At 37.7% G+C, this 15,058-nt stretch overlaps 1 protein-coding gene across 4 annotated transcripts; it reads left to right on the top strand.

Annotated features, from left to right (window-relative positions):
- Positions 1 to 5,216: 5,216 nt before the first annotated feature.
- On the top strand, positions 5,217 to 9,853 carry LOC136205845 (histone acetyltransferase MCC1). 4 transcript variants are annotated; one of them, XM_065996668.1, is made up of 6 exons: positions 5,217 to 5,561; positions 7,856 to 8,171; positions 8,270 to 8,431; positions 9,078 to 9,177; positions 9,268 to 9,496; positions 9,599 to 9,853. In XM_065996668.1, exons 3-6 carry the CDS (start codon positions 8,270 to 8,272, stop codon positions 9,777 to 9,779), a joined length of 672 nt encoding a protein of 223 aa, XP_065852740.1. In that variant the 5' UTR covers positions 5,217 to 5,561; positions 7,856 to 8,171; the 3' UTR covers positions 9,780 to 9,853. The 4 variants fall into 4 exon arrangements, with proteins under 4 accessions (XP_065852740.1, XP_065852739.1, XP_065852737.1 ...); XM_065996667.1 differs by having other exon boundaries at positions 5,218 to 5,561; positions 7,945 to 8,171; positions 8,287 to 8,431; XM_065996665.1 differs by having other exon boundaries at positions 5,218 to 5,561; positions 8,287 to 8,431.
- Positions 9,854 to 15,058: the final 5,205 nt, after the last annotated feature.

Raw genomic sequence — 15,058 nt, 5'->3', positions numbered from 1 at the left:
ACCATTTCTTTGATGGTAACAAGAAGAAAGAAATCAAGCAATGAACAGGAAGATGAAGAACCATGGCTTCGCTTTCTAGGGTTAGGAAGTTGCAGAATCAAGAGATGAAGAGAGGAAAAAGAGAAATTCATTGTAATTTTGACGAAATGGTGCAGATTTCATGCAATTTAAAGGAAGAAAGGAAGATCAAAAGTCTTCAAATCATTAATGCAGGAGCAACTTTTCGTGTAACCAAGGAGATAGGGGGAGCGAGCGGCCGTTCGCGATGTGTGGGAAGTGGGAAGGTTAGGGGTATTATGGGAAAGTCACACAAAATCAGTCTAGATATGTAGTAGGTTGAGTAAATTGGTTAATTATATAAATGGGCCTCCCATTTGACCTAATTTTGTAATTTTCCTATTTTTTATTTACCTCTTTCAAAAAATGATTAAAAATATCTTAAAATCCATTTCTATATGTTTAGGTGATATAATTTGTACATTTAGATTTTTATCCTTGAATTCGATAAGCATGTTAATACCTAAATCAATTTTGTATGAAGTAGATATATCTCACATTTTCGGAGGTTCAATCAACTTTTGGTTATCAAATGCTACAGAAGAATCAATAGGATTTAAGCATGCGACACATAGATTTCGTTTTGAATTTTTCTCCATGAAGCACATTGAACTCTGAAAGTTGCATATCAATAATAATGTAAAATATATCAGTTTGATAATGACTTAAGTTTGTAATTTTTTTAATATTTCGTTGTGACATTCCTTGATCTGCAAATATATAATCTATTTTTGGAACACTAATGTTATTCTTTTCACAAAAGAAGCCACTTGAACAAATAAAAATTCTCATCCATCATCTCTTATTTATTAAAGCAGTTGTTTGGAAATGTTAACCAAGCTTATTACATTAATAATATCTTGATCTTTCTGTGTAATGTCTTGGACAGATCATATGTAAAGCTCAATATCGTTTTCATCAAATGAAAGTTGAAAACAAACTCAAATGATTATATCAAATCAAGTAAGCCACAAGCTTGACCTCTTTGCTCTAAATTTGCCCAATCCTCCTAAATCATATCAATCACATCAATCATAAAAGAAGACATGGTGATTAGGCTTACTAATGAAACATAATGCAAACTCCATCGTGTATCACCAGCTCATTTAAGGGAAGTTTCTTGATGTAAACTTGTACTACTTTGTATCTCTCAATTTTGTAGTGCTTCAATAAACTTACCGTATTGCTTCTCATGAAAAAGATCTATTCTCTTGCATAGCTCCCATAATTTTTGATAGGTTAGAAACAACATTAAACAACAAAGCAACACGAATATGATTTTTTGCCATAACAACTACGAACAACTACAATTGATGAGAAAAATAGTGGGCATAATAATATGCAAAAGGATTTTCTTTCAAGATCAATGCCTTTAAGCCATTAAATTCACCATTCATATTGCTAGCTCCATCATAACATTTCCCATGTAAACTTGAAATACTTAAAACCATACGTGAAAAATAACATTCCATCGCGAACTTAAGTTCACTAACATGAACTTAAGAAAACTCTCAATCACATATCCTTTTGCGTTCATATAACGCGATATAATTTTCATTTTCTCCTTCACTGATATATCTTGAGATTCATCAATTAAAATAATAAATAGTTCATCATAAAAACCGTTAATGATAACTTTAGTGGTTTCAATAGAAGTAGCATGCATAACATCATTTTGAATTTCAGGAGTAATAAGTTTGGAGTTCAGTGGAACATTGTCTAGAGTGACTTTTTTTTTATATCTTCGTTATGATTTGTAAGAAACTTCAGAATTTCCAAAAACTTCCAATGATTACGTGAATCTTCTGACTTGTCATTTCCTCGAAATGCTAGTCCCTAATGTACAAGAAACCGAATACACACTAGTTATTGTTAGACGTATTTTGTATTCCTTTTGAGTTTAAACTGAATGAGTCTCAAAAGGTACTCCAATGTGTTGTTCCTGCTTCATCAAGTCTTCACATTTATTCCAAGTTTGGTTATGAACACTATTGTAGGCGCCAATGTGAGTTTGAAACTTTTCATTCTTTTTCCAATTTGTAAATCTTTCAACGATAAAACTATCTTTATGCTTGATCTCCAATATCTAATCTGTAAAGCTGTAAAGATAACAATATAGACAAAAAAAACTGTATCTTTTAGAAATGCTATATTCTAACCAAGTGCTATACTCCTTAAACCAAGTAGGAACAAATCAATATTTGTCTCATTCTTTGTAAACAATTATGTTCACGAGGTTGACATGAACCTTTTTTAAGATAAGATCTTTGAAGTTTATTTTGAACTTAAGTGGAACGACAACGTTTTGATAAGAAGGGGAGAGAAAAAAAACCTAATTAAAATTCTATCTCCTTCAATCTTGGTTCGCCCGATGAGAAGGGGAGAGAAAAAAAAACCTAATTGAAATTCTATCTTCTTCAACCTTGGTTCGCCGACAATCATGGGGTAAGCTTTAAAATGTCCAAAAATTTATATCTAGATTTTTTACAATTATTGGATCTCAATGGGGTTAAGTGCTCCTATTATCCTCATTGTACACTTGTCTCTGAATTTAATCTTATGATTAATAAGGGAAGACAAATTTACCCTATACATACAAAATAAGACTAAACATAATGTTTATTAGAAGATAAAATTTCAAATCTAATTTAGAAAATATGGCTTTTTTTTGTTAACTTGAAATTCAAAATTTATTTAGTGATCATAATATTAAAAATAAAAGATAGGCTTAATACATACGCAACCCCTTGAACTTGTCCTTTTTTTCATTTTACCCCCTAAACTTAAGGGACAACTTATTGACCCCCTAAACTTCCAAAAAATAACCCAATTTACCCATTCTCTCCGACGTGGCGCTGACCTGGCAAAATACAAAGTTGCAATAATCCAATCGCCACGTCGGAGAGGAGGGGTAAATTGGGTGGCTTTTTGGAAGTTTAGGGGGACAATAGGTTGTCCCTTAAGTTTAGGGGTAAAATAAAAAAAAGGACAAGTTCAGGGGGCTGCGTATGTGTTAAGCCTAAAAAATAAGGAGGTGATGAAAATACGAAATTGCAAGCGAAATATACAAATAAATTATATTCCCAAGCAAATGGCAACGAGGTGGGATGGGGGCGAGGACGAGGAGGGAGATGCATTTCCCACTCCGTCCCCAATATGTTTTGGGGACGGTTTCAGAGAATCCCGATTAAGTATTTCGGGGATCTTTTTTTTCCATTCCCTCCCTGTACGGTTTCGGGTAATCTCCAACCAAAATTTTTTTTTACATCAAATAAAAAATTAAGACATTAAAAATTAAAACAAATAAATAAACCAAATCAATTAACTTTAAAGTTTTTGAATTAATCGAAAATAATTAGTCAAAAAAATAATTAGTGGTAGTTGGTTTTATCCTAAAAGAAAAATAAGATAATTGATGTCTCCCGGATGAAATTCTGTCGGAGCTCCACCTCTGGGGGGCGTCGTTGGGTTCGGCCGGGGGACTCCAATGCTTAAGTCAGTAAAGTAGAGAATAATAAACTGTAAGCACAAAAGTAGAGAATCAGTAGTGTACCTCAATGCCTTGGGATGTGAGGCTATCTCTACTAGAATAGTTGTAACATCGATGTTGTAACTAGAAAGCTTTCATTAATATTACATTAATGGTAGTTACTATGTTCATTCAAGTATTATCGTTAGCTCATTTATGAGACTGTTACTCGACATTAGTGGTTTCAGTTTCCATTTAAGGAAAGCGGCGCCGACATCCTTTGGGCGGATCGATCCCAGATGGCGGGTCTCCCAAGATGTGGCGATTTGCGGGCCTCTTTAAGGTGTTTGATCTCTTTGAGGCATATCGTTGGATTGAGGATCTCATTTGACGTATCTCTCAGTCGTAGCTGATGGTTAAATACTTTTTTGGTCCTTTAATTATATGAACCTTTATGGATTTATAATATCCGGATGTTATCAAATTATTGGGTAAGTTTATTCTAAAAGAAAAAGACATTGTGCAATTTTAATCCTAATCATAAATTTGTAATTGAAAGTATCAGTATATGTGTTCATGTAAACAATGGAAATTTGAAGACAAGATGAGAAATAATTTATGAACTACAAGGTTTCTTAGATGTGGATAGAATTAGTTAAGAAACAAAACCACATTTTTAAGAATGCTGACTTTTAATTGTTAATCCTATTATTTTCAAAAGTAACCGAAACAATGAGCTCGGGTACGGGGATAGGGACGGTGCGGAATCCTCACGGGACGATATAGTAATCCCCATCCCCATTTCGGTTTCGAGAACAAAATATCACCCGTTTCCATCTCTATCTCCAAAATTTTCAGTTATTTTTCGTCATCATCGATTCAGATACCCATGGTTTTTCGGATAATGGCCTTGTTTGGGAATTAGCTCAGCTGTTAGCTGATTACATTAGCTGATTTGACTAGCTGATTTGATTAGCTGTTTGTGTAGACCTGTTTGGTAAAAATTAGCTGATTGATAATAACGGTTTGTGCAAAAAGACGAATAAGGGCATTAATTTTGGCGCAGGAGAAGAGGGAGTCTATCTATTAGGGTTAAAGAAGTTCATTAATTTTAATATTGCAAAACGCTAATTGAAAAAGCTCATTTTAAGAGCTTTTTCTAAATTAGCGTTTTCATCTCAAAACTCTCTTCCAAACCTCTTTCCACCAAACACTCCAATTAGCGGTTTCAGTGGTCAAACATCTAAAGTTGGTCAAAACCGCTCTTTTTATCCTAAAATGCTCTTCACCAAACCAAACAGGCCAATAAAAAAGATGAGTTGTGGAAGAGGCTAGATGATGAAGAATGGATTACAGATGTTTTTCGATTGGATTCGACTTCCGAGAAGTATATGATTTCTATTTTGTTGTATTTGTACCCTTTATGAGTTTTTATTGCTCTTTTAGTCTGTTTACTGCTCTTTGTAGTCTTTTTCTTGCTCTTTGTAGTCTATTTTCTTCCCTTTGTGGTTCTTATACTGGCTATAGCCTGTATGGATGGAAAGTTTTATCGTGCTGTATTTGTAATTTGTGATTCTATAGAATGAAATAAGACATTTTTATCAAACAAAAAAAAAAAAAAAAAAGAAGTTAAAAGCGCGTTTGTAGATTTGATTGTCTTTTTGGAAAGGTAGTATTGATTAAACAGCAGACATCCGCATATAAGTCTCCCCCATAAATCTCTACAAAAAGATTCTATCTTGCGCCTCTTCCCTCGTCCAGGAAATCATCACTTCCTTCCCAATTTAACTTTCAATTCCTCCAAATAATTCCCTCCCATTTTCGCATCAACTTCATTGGATCTTCCACTGACAACGTCCACAACTAGAGGCAGTAATTGCGCCATTACAGAGTGCTAGAGGCCCCGAAACATATTGATTAATGATATTCATACGGATTCCATCAGGTCCTTTTGTAGATCGCTCTGATTTTTCGAAGCGTCCAAGCACACTTCACTCTCGTAGATCAATCAAGAGCTTTGCCGCTACTCCTTAACGTACAAACTGAGATCCTCTTTCTTTCTTTCAGATTTTTCTATGTCAGTTATTATTAGGGGGCTTGTATGGAAATTAACATCTGGAAGATGATTGATTTTGTTTCTTATGTCTACTGAATTGTGAAATTATTAGGGAGCTTCCGCATATATTTCATTACGTGTTCAAGATTTTAGCAAGATTGGAAATTATTGTTCGACTGAGCTTTGATCCTTGTTTTTAAGATATGAGTTGTTCTGGAATTGGATATAGTATCAAAATATTCGTCTTGGATGATGCATACTACTTTTTCTATAGACTAATCATTTGCTTTGTACTGGTTGGTTTTTTTTCCCATTCTTTTTGGTTCTCTGTCAGGGGGTATGAATTTGTGCTACCAATTCTTTATTAATAAATTTTAGTCCAGTGTAAACTATTTTTAGGGTTTACTTTCATTTTACCTGTATTTCATAATTGTCGAGTCCTAGTTTTCTTGTCATGGGTCCTGTTCACAAAAATTTAATTCATTTGGAAGTTAGGATCCTAGAGGTCTTGGAGCTGTGTCATTCTCATTCACTAAATGATCAGTCAATATGTCTATCATTTGTAGCTCACTCAGAGGGTTCAAAGGCTTTTCTATCTTCAATTAGATTACTGGTAGTAGCTTTGTCTTACAGTTTTGTTCTCGCAATGAGCTTGGTAAGTCTGTATTCTACCTTTGAGGGAAATATGCTTCAGAAATTAATAAAAGGTTTATGGAATTTGAAATATTGCTAGGAGTTGTTGAATGCTTGTGTGGAATTTGAGAAAATTGAGTCTCATATATATTCTATTGGAGTTACTAACCTCTTTGTACATGAGCAGTTCTATGTAGGTCCTTCTTTAAAACTGTTTATTCCCTCAAAGGCTCAGAAGTCACGGGGGGGGGGGGGGACTTTTTTTATTTTTTATTTTTTCTGTCTGTCGAGTTAAATTACCAGATACTTATTTTGATTTTTCATCCAAAATATTTGAATGCTGTGAACTATGAGTCTGTGGTCCACCTTTGATTCCAGCACTAGAGTTCCACATGATGACAGACAAACTGACCTAAGTTTGTGCATTTGTTTGTGCCTTGAGTTATGGATGAGAGCAACAACATGATATGGATATTCCTTGTGGCAATTTTTAGAAGTATCTTTACGCAGGTTTACACGTTGAGCTTGGCTTGTGTGTGAGAGAGAGATTTTAATAATGACAGATGAAGTGACCCAAGTTTTTACATTAGTTAGTGTCATTTCAGGTACAAATTAGTTTCATATAATATAGTTGAGTCTTAGTTTGAAAATTACCGTATAATGGTTTTACTGCAAGTAGTGATGGTTTCTGTATTGACCACGAACAACATGGATACACAGTTGAGACTTGTTATATCTTTATGACAGTCAACTTCAAACTCACTAGTTAGGTTCATGACAAAGAAGACTCCACCCTTAGTTCATTATGTTCAATATTTGTCTGGTGGTGCTCATGTACATTGTCTTTCTTTGTATGTTAACATTTGACCTATTTGTTATGCTTTTAGTTCCATTTCTATTTTGGGAGTGTCGTAAACTACATAATGTAGAATTTTCTGGAATTGTTGGACCTAATATTAACATGGTGTAGGATATTCATTTATTTGTAGTGTATGAGTTCCATGCTAGGAGTTGGTGTTTTCCTAGTTGGTATTTGTAGACTTGCATGCCTGATTTAAGAATGTTGCAAGACACTATGAAGTGTTTAAGTTATCTGAGATCTAAATCTGGTCTTTCTGGTAATTTGATAAGGCAGAGGCTGCAAGTAAATTGAGTTGCATTCCGTGTTAAGTATATGCAGTGGAGGTTTGTTGCTTTAGATTGCAGTGATTATAAGTGTAGAAAATTGCTGCTGTCCATTTTTTTATTTCTCCATTGAATAATATTACCTCAGTTTAGTCTTTCCAGCATTTGGACTTCAGCGTTAGCAGAACTTCTTTTATCAGATTTCTTCATCATCTGATTCTTTCTAATACCATCTTTGTGTAGAGTTGCTCAGAAGAATGAGAACTATAAAATTTTCTTATTATGGTTGCATTTACTCCTGACTGCATTTGATATGACATGTCTCTAGTGAGTAATTTGTTAGATTAGTATGAGTTGCTTCATAGTATTCAAATAATGTAGTCTCTTATGCAGATTAGAATCAATGAAAGACACAAATAGTGGCTATATATTAGAGACAGTATTAGAAACATTTATAAAGGTTTTCCCATTTTCTACAAGCTACTTTCATACTTCTTTTCTACTTCTCAATGCAGCATCTGCTGATATTCTGTTTCTTCCCCATGTTTCTGTCTGCTTCCATACTCATGTTCTTCCACAAACAATCTGTTTTCCCACCGTGAAGTTCTGATGAAAGAAAAATGCTTGCAGTTTCCAGCAAATGCTGTGTGGAAATGGTGATCAACGTGGCGTAAATGGAAGAAGTTTATTATATTTTTTCTGGGGATTAACATATAATCCATAAATGGTAAACCCTAAAAGTTCCCACCGTCCAACTATATGCTACAGGCCAATAAGGCCCTCTGATTTGGAGATTTTAGCACAACTTCATGCAGATGTATTTCCTATCAGGTAAATTGCTTTGTCCATAATACTGTGTCTTTTCCCCTCCCTTTGCTTCTTGAAGGTAACGGTTTTTAAATTGTTTTAATTGTTTCCTTATATAAAAGATGCATCATCTTTCCAGGTATGAATCAGAATTTTTCCAAAATGTTGTCAATGCCCGTGATATTGTGTCCTGGGGAGCTGTTGATCGCAGTCGACCTAACGGTCATAGTGACGAGCTAATTGGATTTGTTACAGTACGAATTGTGATGGCGAAAGATAGTGAGGTGGGGTCTTCTACATTCTTGTGAGCACCATTTGCATTTGTACTTGGATTCAATTTTGGAATTGCTGATGCAGTTGTTCCATTGTTTGGCAATTCACCCATGTTTACAAGTGTTGAGCTAGTTATGACTATAACTTGAGCTCAACATATGTTATACTGAAAAATGCAAGCAACAACCATGTGATTTAGGGGTTTGTCCTTTCGAGGGCTGTGGTTCGATTGTATCACATCAGTGCCTGTGATTTTGTTTGGGACAGATGCCCCTTTTTTCCCAATTGAATGCTGACTTCTCTATATTTTAATGTGTTATATCATATGCGTGAATCACGTAATTTGCATCATTGGTGAGAAACAAAACGAAAGAAGAGCTTTTGTCTCAAAATGAAACACAAGGTACTTAATTGCACACTAAACAAGACCACAACCCTCAAAGTTTCAGTCCCTTAAAGCTAAATGGTGCTTCTGTGTGCTCTTTTCTATTTTATATGTCTTTTGTGTTAACTCTGTGAGAATGCCAAAGTCAATCAAATACCTGACATTTTAATATCACATTGAATTATTTTTTTCTGAACAAATTAATTGTAAAGATGGAGTTTTCTTATGAACAATTTTTTATTTTTCTGTAATTGCCCAATGTGTGTCTGCAGATAGGGGATATAGTAAGGTATGACCCCTCGAAACCAGATCAAACACTGGTGTACATTCTTACTCTTGGAGTGGTCGAAAGTTACAGAAATTTTGGCATAGGTATCTCTCTTGCTCTCTCTACTTTTTTTTTTTTTTTTTTTGTTAGAAAAGCAAACTGAAACTTACAATTATTTGGCTATGGATTTTCAGCATCTTCTCTTATTCGGGAGGTTATCAAATATGCTTCTAGCATACCAGTATGCCGTGCTGTATACCTGCATGTGATTTCTTACAACATCCCTGCAATTCATTTATACAAAAAAATGGCGTTTAAGTGCATACGAAGACTGCAAGGATTTTATCTAATCAATGGCCAGCATTATGACTCATACTTGTTTGTTTACTATGTGAATGGAGGCCGCTCTCCTTGCTCTCCACTGTAAGTAGAAAACATTTTTACCTTAATATCTGAAACTGAAACCGCTTACTATTTGTTCAGCTGTGGAAGAAGAAGAATTGATTGATATATTATGTGGTGCAGAGAGGTAGTTACAGCCGTGGTGAATTACATGAAGAGTGGTCTTAGATCAGTTGCTTCAAGGCTATGTAGGAACGAAGAGAGGCCAAAATGGGGTAAATGTAAAGAAACGCATTCCCTTATTTCAATGCAACACAAACCAAACCTCACCTCTGAATGTTGTACTAGTTATGAATGTGTGTGATTACCATACCCTTATTCTTTTATGTCTGTAATTCTTGGATTTCTTTTACAAGCAATAAAATTTAATACTGCTAACTCTCTCTCACTTGTGTTTTGTAATTTTTATATATATGCATGACATGACATGATTACCATCTAGAATGCTAATTCGAATTTTCAGGAAAACACAATTTTAAGATTAGCAATTCTTTAATTCATGGCTGTATCGGCTTGAACCTCCAAAAGGGGCCTTTTTAAGGGAATTATTCCGAACTTCGTAATGGTCGTGAAATAATTCTCATGGTGGAGTTGTTTTTAACTATGTGATTAAAAAGAGCCTCAGTACGGCAGTAGGCCTGCCATAATGGCACAAAAGATAAAAACAGAGCTACTTGTCTTTTGTATCATTATAGCAGGTCTACTGTTGTAATGAAACCATTACGGCGGGTCCACCACTATAATGAATTAATCATAAAGTTAAAAACAGCCTCTTAAAGGAATTATTTTCCAACTATTATCAGGATGGGAATAATCCGCTTAAAATGCCTCTTTTTGGGGTTTAACCGGCCATATCTATATTCCAAAAGGTTGTTAGGTGTATATGGCCAAAAGGTTGTTAGGTGTATATATGGAGTGCTTTATCTCATACATTATTTAGTTTTAGAGTTGGAATGAAATAAGTTTTTAAATTTTTTAAAACTAAATGGGCAATGTTCTCTCTTGATTGACCACCACGATTTCTTCATCCATGGAGATCTTGGGTCATGCTGCCCTTTTTGCTCCATATACAAAGCATCCATCTCCTCTAACCACTACAGTTGGGGAAAAAACCACTTTTGCCGATGTCGTTTCTGGCCCTCCTTTGACCTATTGTTGATTTCGAACTGCCTTCAGACGGTGACAATCACGGATGCAGGCGGTTACAAGGCAGTGCAAATTCTAGATCAAAGTTTACCACGAAAGGCTTGTGCTACCATTTGATGATGCAGTAAAGTAGGTTTGGGGAACATGTTCCATTCATTTACAACATGAAATCATTCGGTTTATGGTTTGGTCTCCTGGCTTTGACCCATCAATCCACGAGTTAACTATAATGCAAGTATGGGTTAGTATATTGATGACTTGTGGAGAAATTCTGATCAGCTTCCGTCCCTGTGGGGGCGTCGTTGGGTTCGACGGGGGGAAGCTCCGATGCCAAAGTCAGTAAGGAAGAACAAGAGAACAAACTGAATTGACAGAGGGTAAATGAATGTGTACCTTGATAGCCTGAGACACAGACTGTATATAGTTATGAAGTTGTAACTTTTAGCAACTAGAAAGTCTCAATTAATGTCCCATTAATGGCGGTTATAGGTTACCCTTAAGTTGGCGGTTAGCTAATTGATAGCTCATTAATGGTCTTTATTGCCGGATCGGCCCAACCGTTCTAATGGCGGATTGAGTGTTTATGGAGATTCGCCTCATAGGTTCGCCCGCGAGTCTCTTTTGGTGAGTCCTTGGAGATCCGCCCGCCGGATCTCTTTGTTTCAATACGCCGTGGTATTCCCGTATTAGGTGACCAACACGTGGCGTTCTTTAGGCGAATATCCCTTTTGATCCTTGGGATAATATCACAATGTTATCAGAAGCCCCCCCCCCAAAGTTCCCTTAAAGTCCTTTAGGGCTTTTGAGCTTCTTTGCGCGTCGTCATGATTACCTGCATTAATGAGCACTCTGTTCGATGCCAATCGTGGAGTGACACGTGTAGCAGGCGCACCGCCCGAGGAGAGAGAAGACGCCGTCTTCATTTTTTCTTTTCTCTTTCTTCCTCATTCGTTCTTCCTCTCCATTTTCCTTTGCGATTTCTTTGCAGAGCTTCTTCGGAGTTTCAGAATCCTTTAAGCTTTAGTTTTTCATGTAGTTCACCTTTTTGTTCTATATATTGTGTTTTTTGAATGTTTAGAAGCTCTTCTTCATCCTCCGGGTCAACCTCTGAACTTTTTAATTTGACCTCTCTCTCTGAAATTGTAATTAGTTGGACCTCTTCTTCGTCGAAAAATTCTATTTCCTCCGAAGGTACGGTTAACTCCGATTTAGCTGAGTTGCTCGACTCGGCGTGTAATCGCGGTCGAACTCGTTTAGGTAGTTGTAGTCAAAACCTTCCTGATCCTATCACCGGTATTGCTCCGGCCATAGATTCTAGGGGATTTTCCGGGATGGTGGCCTCTTCTTCCGCTCCGCCCAGGAAAAAGGCACCTCGTGCGGAGTCTACCTCCTCTCGAATGAGTGCCGCGGATCTAGCAGATCTGGCGAGTAGATTCCCATGGATAAATAAATACGAGACCCAATTGGCGGAGGCTCATCAACGACCCGCCTGTCCGCCAAGCGGATTTTTGTCTGTGTACTATAGTCATGTAGAAAGAGGATTTCGACTGCCTCTTCCCAAGATGATGGCGGACATCCTTGCTTATTTTGACATTACTGCTAGCCAATTACATCCAAATGGCTGGTTAGATATTGCTTTAGATTGTTACCTTGCCTCGAACTTAGGGGTAATCTACAGTCCTCGCATCTTTCGAGCTTTTCATAAACCGTCGAAGAGAAAGTCTGAGTCTTTCCTCACCTTTGCAAAGTTTGGAGTGTACTCGCCATTTAGTGGCAAAATGTCCAACGTCCATTGTTGGGACGAAAAATTCTTCTACGTAAAGATAAACGAGGGAGAATCTCTAGGCTTCCCAACATACTGGAATCCCAAACCTTTGCATATGGCGGGAGATATGCGCATACTGACGAATAGTGATGAGGTAGTGGCGGAGCTCATGAAGAGTGTCAAGGCGGAGGCTTGGACATACGCTGACGCCTTAGACTTCATGATGAATGATATTCCCCTGACTCGCCGAGAAGGGGACAAGTTTATTTACTCGAAGATTGCCCAGTTTGATCAAGGTAACTTTGTGTTTTCTTTCTTTGAACCTTGATCGCTTTATTGTTCTCTTTGGCAGGGGTTTATCTAAGGCCAACCACACTCTTGCAGAGAAGCGTAGGAAGTTGAAGGAAGATGAGGCTCACAAGAAAGATCAGGCGGCGGATCCCCAAAAGGGTGCAGGGAAACGCCTGGCTGATACAGCGGCCGATCCGCCTCTGAAAAGGAGGAAGCCTACAGCTTCTGGCGGTCAGAAGTTTATGGCGGATGCCATGAAATCCGCCGCGTCCTCGGTGGAAGGGGTACATGCAAGTTTTTACCTTAATCTTTTTGCCATACTTTGGATCTAAGTTTTGATCCTCTCATCTTTATGCAGATGGCGAAGCCTGACCTAGGCGGTTATTGGTTCGCCAAGTATGGTACTAGGGGATCCTTGAGAAATGAATCTGTTATCAATGACCTGGATGAGGCCCTAGGTCAGTTGGGCGAGGTACAGAAGAACCAAAATCAGATCCCTGGATCAGCCCATGTTCAAATGGGAAAGATTAAGCTTCTAACGGTTAGTTCCTTCTATCCTTTGGCTGTAAGTGATCCCCTTTTAGCAGCTGTCGAATGAACCGTTTTGTCTTAATAGATGTACACTTGCTTACGCGCCATGGAAGCGGAGCTCCTTCAAGGCGTAGCGGATAAGGCTACCATAGAAAAGTTGGAGAAAGAAGCTGCTGACGCCAACACGAAAGCCGCATCCGCCATTGCCCTCAAGGATGCCGAGATCTAAAAGCTAAAGGAAAAAATTGAAGCAGATGCTAAGGAGCATGAGGATGCTTTAGGAGATGCAGAGTACATGGCTGGGGAGCAAGCTTTCTATTACGGCGAACTGATCATGGCGTATTTCCAGCTGGCGTACCCCGAGATCGATTTTACAGATCCGCAGTTCGCCGTTCCGGAACCGGATGATGTTTTCAAATATAACAAAATCCAAGAGATCAAGGACTACCTTCGTGATTACGTTCGAAAATGGATGAAGGGACCTGTCGAAGAAAGCAAGCCTTCCGCCAATGTCAAACTAGTGGATCTCGAGGAAGTACCTCCAAAGGTGGGTGAGGAGCTGATAACCGACGGCACCCTTCTTCCTGAGGGTACACCTTGTGTTGAAAAGGAAGTCTCCTTGGTGGGCGTATCTGGAGCTGTTGAGAAGGAAGCTTCTCAAGCAGGTGCCTCAGGTGAGAAGCATGTTAAGGAGAATGCTCCTGTTAATGTTTAGTTTTGTTGTTTGTAAAACTTAAGTACAATTGTTTAATCCTTACGATCGCTATTTATTTTACCTTTACGTTTGCGTAAGTAAATATATAAGCTTTTAGGAGTTATTTTGGAGTAGGTGGCCAGCCATACTCCATTGTGCGAACCTTTGTGAAGGTTTGAAGCTGTTTTATTCCTTTAGAGGAAGTAAAGCTGCCTTTAGGGATCAACTTGATACCTATCTTTGAGGTGAAGCGATCCGCCTTTAGGGCTTGTGAACCCATCTTTGGGAAGGGTGCAGGAGAGTGTAAAGACCTTGCGTCCAAGGAATGTTTTAACTCTATCTCGAATGGTGATCATCTACAGATGGATCCGCCCATGAGATTGTTCTCCTATCTTTGAGGAGAAAAAAGTAGCTATGAGATAGCAGTACTTTTTAATGTGGGAAGCGTTGATGCCCCCCTTCTTTTTGAGACTGGAATATTTATATTGCTGCAAGAAAATACTTAAAAAGAATATGGACAATAGAACAATTGCTTTTTATTGATAGAAGATACGCTTTATTACAGCAAGCGGGTCTCATATGTGAGCCTCATTAAAACCTTTAATAAGAAAAACCTCATGGGAAAAAAGCTTATTAAAGGAAAAAGAGTACTCAAGACCTTTGTTTACATTCTATTTTCTGGCGAAGTATTTGCGGAGATTTTGGAGATTCCAAGTGCGCGACAATGTATTTCCTTCCATGTCTTGAATCTTAAATGTCGCGAACCCAATCTTGTCCACTATTCGATATGGACCTGTCCAGGTGAGCCCTAGCTTGCCCTTCCCTTCTCTAGATTGGATTTTGTCGGCCTTACGGAGCACGAGATCTCCTACATTCAGGTCTACAAGTTTGGCGTTCTTGTCATGATAAGCCGCGATCCACTGCTTGTATGCCGCCATACGTACATATGCCTTGTCTCTCCTATCCTCCACTTGATCAAGACTTTCTTTCAATCTCTGACTGTTTTCATCCTCGCAATAGAATGCAATTCTATCACTTGGAACCAATATCTCGACTGGGATTACAGCTTCCACACCATGAGAGAGGGCGAATGGGGTTTCGCCCGTGGCCGTTCGAGGAGTAGTACGATACGCCCATAAGACGCTTCTTAACTGAT

This window comes from Euphorbia lathyris, chromosome 9 (genome assembly GCF_963576675.1).
Source record: "Euphorbia lathyris chromosome 9, ddEupLath1.1, whole genome shotgun sequence".
NCBI classification, from domain to species: domain Eukaryota; kingdom Viridiplantae; phylum Streptophyta; class Magnoliopsida; order Malpighiales; family Euphorbiaceae; genus Euphorbia; species Euphorbia lathyris.
This window is presented reverse-complemented; position numbering and strand designations above follow the sequence as displayed.

What these genes read in the sequence shown, in the direction of transcription:
- LOC136205845 (XM_065996667.1), top strand. Translation starts at nt 8,065, where the DNA reads ATGGTAAACCCTAAAAGTTCCCACCGTCCAACTATATGCTACAGGCCA. An exon ending in TGATGGCGAAAGATAGTGAG is followed by an intron (nt 8,432 to 9,077) that starts GTGGGGTCTTCT and finishes GTGTGTCTGCAG; the next exon opens with ATAGGGGATATAGTAAGGTA. An exon ending in TTACAGAAATTTTGGCATAG is followed by an intron (nt 9,178 to 9,267) that starts GTATCTCTCTTG and finishes ATGGATTTTCAG; the next exon opens with CATCTTCTCTTATTCGGGAG.